Source organism: Prionailurus bengalensis, chromosome C2, assembly GCF_016509475.1.
Source record: "Prionailurus bengalensis isolate Pbe53 chromosome C2, Fcat_Pben_1.1_paternal_pri, whole genome shotgun sequence".
NCBI lineage: Eukaryota > Metazoa > Chordata > Mammalia > Carnivora > Felidae > Prionailurus > Prionailurus bengalensis.
In genome coordinates, this window is record NC_057350.1 from 125,250,592 (window position 1) to 125,254,779 (window position 4,188).

Below are 4,188 nucleotides of genomic sequence, written 5' to 3' on the forward strand. Positions count from 1 at the left end.
ATGTCTGGAAGAATATGTGTCAAACCAGGGTCACTGGCTACCTGTGAAATGAGCGACCTGGGGCAGAAGTGGGAGGGAGACTTTTCATTATAAGCTTTCTATGTTTTTAATTTTTGGTATACATGAATGTGTTGCCTATTTTAAAATGATGAAATTCTGAAACCCTAAAGCTCAGCAAGGTTTCATGACTTCCCAGGCTGATACCCATAAGCACTGGGACAGAGGTCTGTGTTAACCACCCCACCATGGTGCCTCCCAGCCCGTGGGGCATGCGTCAATTATAGTACCAGGACCTCCCTTCCAACTGCACTAGCTCTACGGCCTAATGCAGAACTTGTATATTTCTGGACCCAAGTCCCCATCACCTGCATGAGTGGGTCCCTTCCCATTCAGACATGCTACCAGTCCCCATTCCTCAGAAATGCCGCCTCCTAGCAAAAAGCTAGGTGCCAAGAAGTACCTGAAACAGAGCACACCAGAATCCTGGAGTGTTCCCACTCAAAGCACCAAAATCCTGACCACTGTTTCCCCAACAAAAGCCTGCTTGTACCACCACAGCAGCCTGTCAGCAATTACCACCAATTACAAACCCAGAGCCCAGCAAGCCCTCAATTAGTCTAAAAAGAGGCCTGAGGAGGAGCCAGCTGCATAGAGTGTAGCCCCCTATATTGTCTTCACCCACAGGGGCAGCACACTCCTCTGACTCAAGCCTAGGGGCCTGGATCCTTGATAACATCCTTAGGACCACGAGAAGGCTGTTGGCTCTCCTCAGAGTGACCATTCCCTGCATGGCCCGGTCAAGCCCTCTGACCAGAAGCGCAGACTCCATGCTTTCTCTCTACTCAGATCATGCAAATCTGCCTCCCCACTTAACACTTTCCTAGGCAAGGTGCAACACTCCCAGGCTGTCATCACCTTCTAGGAGAAGATGAACACCCCTGGACAAACCCTGCAGATGAAGAGATGCCCAGGTTAATGCCCCTGAAGCATCATGATAATGGGCTTGGCTCAGCATGTTGGGAGGAGGACCAAATGCCCATCTCTTCTCAGGGAAGGATGGCCTCTGAATTCTGCCCTGTGGCATTCAGAAGCAGACTTGTCCCTGGTCCAATCTTCTGCAAATTCCCTAAGAGGCACACTATCAGGTTTCTGGGCCCAGGGCCTGGAAAACTTTGAGTTTTTCACTGAATTGGCCCCCATGCCCTTCTTCACAGTGAGTGTGTGTGGCTATGAGGAAGACTGTGTGCATACATATGAGTACACACATCTCAGTCCTGGGTATGACAATGTATATAGGGAAGACCAGAGGTTGTAGGAAACAGGTCTCATAAATAACAGCTAGGTTCGGGCAGATGGAAGGAAGGCCTTCCTGATCTTGCCCGGGCAAATAGAGGCACATGTGCAGAGGTGAAACACAGGGCTCCAAAGTCAAGCTGCCACTTATTGGCTGGGGGCCTTCAGCAAGTTCCTTAACTTCTGTGCACCTCGGCTTCTTCATCTATAAAATGGGAAAAGTACCAAGACCTTAGATTTGTCATAAAAATGAAATGAGAGAATGCATATAAAGTTCCAGGCTCAAAATAAGTGTTTAATAAAGGATATCTATTTTATTCCTTTATAATGAGGATGATGATAATGATAGCTGGAGGTACACAGTGGTCTTTAATGAATGCTATATACAGGGAAAAGGACCTGTTACAGCATGTCTATCTGTCTGTCTGTCCACCACTGTAGTTTGCTCTACTTTAGAAAAACATTGGGCAATATCTTCTAAAACTATACATATGCCTACTCTTGTAAGTATTCACTCAAGAATAATAAAATGCCCTTCGCAAAAAGACATGTACAAAAATGTTGACAACAGGGGTGACTGGGTAGCTCAGTCAGTTAAGCGTCCGACTTCGGCTCAGGTCATGATCTCGTGGTCTGTGAGTTCGAGCCCCACGTCGGGCTTTATGCTGAAAGCTCAGAGCCCAGAGCCTGTTTCAGATTCTGTGTCTCCCTCTCTCTCTGACCCTCCCCATTCAAGGTCTGTCTCTCTCTGTCTCAAAAATAAATAAACGTTAAAAAAAATTAAAAATGTTGACAACAGCTTCATTTATGATATCTCAAAACTGGAAACAATGCAAATGTTCAACAACAGGTGAACAGATAAGCAACTTATGGAATATTACACAGCAATAAAGAGAAATTAATGTCTGACATATGCCACAAAGATGAATGGCTATCAAAAATATGTTATGCAGTATGTTTTCACTCATATGTGGAACTTGAGAAACTTAACAGAAGGCCATGGGGGAGGGGGAGGGGAAAAATAGTTACAAACAGAGAGGGAGGGGGGCAAACCAAGAGACTCTTAAATTAAGTGTTTAATATTAAGAGAACAAACTGAGGGTTGATGGGGGGATGGGGGAGAGGGGAAAGTGGGGGATGGGCATTGAGGAGGGCACCTGTTGGGATGAGCATTGGGTGTTGTATGTAAGCGATGAATCATGGGAATCTACCCCCAAAACCAAGAGCACATTGTATATACACTGTATGTTAACCAATTTGACAATAAATTATATTATGTTATACAGAAGAAACCAAACACAAAAGAGTACATGTTGCCTGCCCCATTTATATGCAGGCAAAGTTAATCTATGGTGGTAGGAATCAGAATACAGTTATCTTTTGGGAGCAGGTATTGAAGAGGAAAAAATATAAGGAAACCTTCTGAGGTGACAAAAATGTTAACATTCCATATCTTGATCAGAGTGGTGGTTACATGGTGCACTGTAGATAAAAATAATCACACTGTATACTTGAGATGCTTATTGTTTACATATGCAAGTTATACAGCATACACACACACACACACACACACACACACCAACTTAGCATGAGGGAAATCTTCAGAATGCAAAACACAAAACTCAGCCCTTCTCTCTCCCTTCTTCCAAACTTCATCAAAGATAGGAATCTAGGGGCGCCTGGGTGGCGCAGTCGGTTAAGCGTCCAACTTCAGCCAGGTCACGATCTCGCGGTCCGTGAGTTCGAGCCCCGTGTCGGGCTCTGGGCTGATGGCTCAGAGCCTGGAGCCTGTTTCCCATTCTGTGTCTCCCTCTCTCTCTGCCCCTCCCCGTTCATGCTCTGTCTCTCTCTGTCCCAAAAATAAATAAACGTTGAAAAAAAAATTAAAAAAAAAAAAGATAGGAATCTAAAACTGCCCTCCTGCACAAAGGCTCCTTACACGGCACCCATTTGTAGAAAAAACACTTGAGCAGGGAATGAGGACCAAGAGGAAGGGCTCTTTCAGCCACCCCCTCTTGGGCCTACTTGGGACTCCAGACAGCAGGCCTTACATTTAGCTGGCTGCTGCAGATGCAAAGCCATTCTATTACTAGTCAAGTTTAGTTTAAATGTTTCACACAGGTCCTCACCATGATCAGGGAACCAGGAAGGTGTTCTGTGTCCTAGCCTAAGGTCCAGCAACATGGCTGTGCAGCTGTAATGAACAGATAGCCCCAGATGGCAGAGGACTCTTGAATCCTGAGCTGGCCCCCCATGGTCCAGCCACTCTTCCCTACCTCCAGTCCCTTTCTTGGAAATTTCAGCTTCACTACAAGGAAAGTGGCATCTCTCAGCTCTATCCATGAAGTGGAGGCATTCTCCAATGCCATTAGAGTGCATTAAACCAATCCTGGTGGGAAGCACTGAGTGAGAACTGAAGGACAGAGTCTCTACCCTTCCAGACTTACAGTCTGGGTGTGGAGAAAGGCAACAAGGCAACTTTAAACAACAACACATCACACTCTCAAGCATGGGGCAGGAGCGCTGGTGGCAAGGCACTCACTGTTCAGGGCTGAACAAAATGGCTTATGGCCATGGGATACCAAAGGAAGCAGGTCAGCAGCTCCTGCCACCCTAGAATTCTCTCTCTGGGAGCACTCCAGAAGTCTTTGGAGAGAGAAGGTCCTGCAGGACTCATGAACCAGCCCCCTCTGCCTTTTTTCCCTAAGTTAGGCTCAGCCGGGAGAAATGGCTACAACAGCCCCCACAGTCTGCCTGGTAAAGGGTAGGGCACACTCTCCTCGGGACAAAGAGGTGTTAGTGAACTTGAGGCCCAACATCAGTGAGGTAAGGAGAAGCCCAGAACTCCAGCCTACTGCCTCCCAGCCCAACCACCCATGGTATGAGGGGGGTAGG

The 4,188-nt window shown here is 46.7% G+C and overlaps 1 protein-coding gene across 1 annotated transcript in view; it reads right to left on the reverse strand.

Moving 5' to 3' along the window:
• Positions 1-315: 315 nt before the first annotated feature.
• The window catches only part of FOXL2NB (FOXL2 neighbor), a 7,788-nt gene continuing 3,915 nt past the window's right edge, over positions 316-4,188 (reverse strand). Inside the window, 1 exon segment of the mRNA XM_043593314.1 lies at positions 316-460. Within this exon segment, the coding sequence (XP_043449249.1) occupies positions 316-460 (145 nt within the window).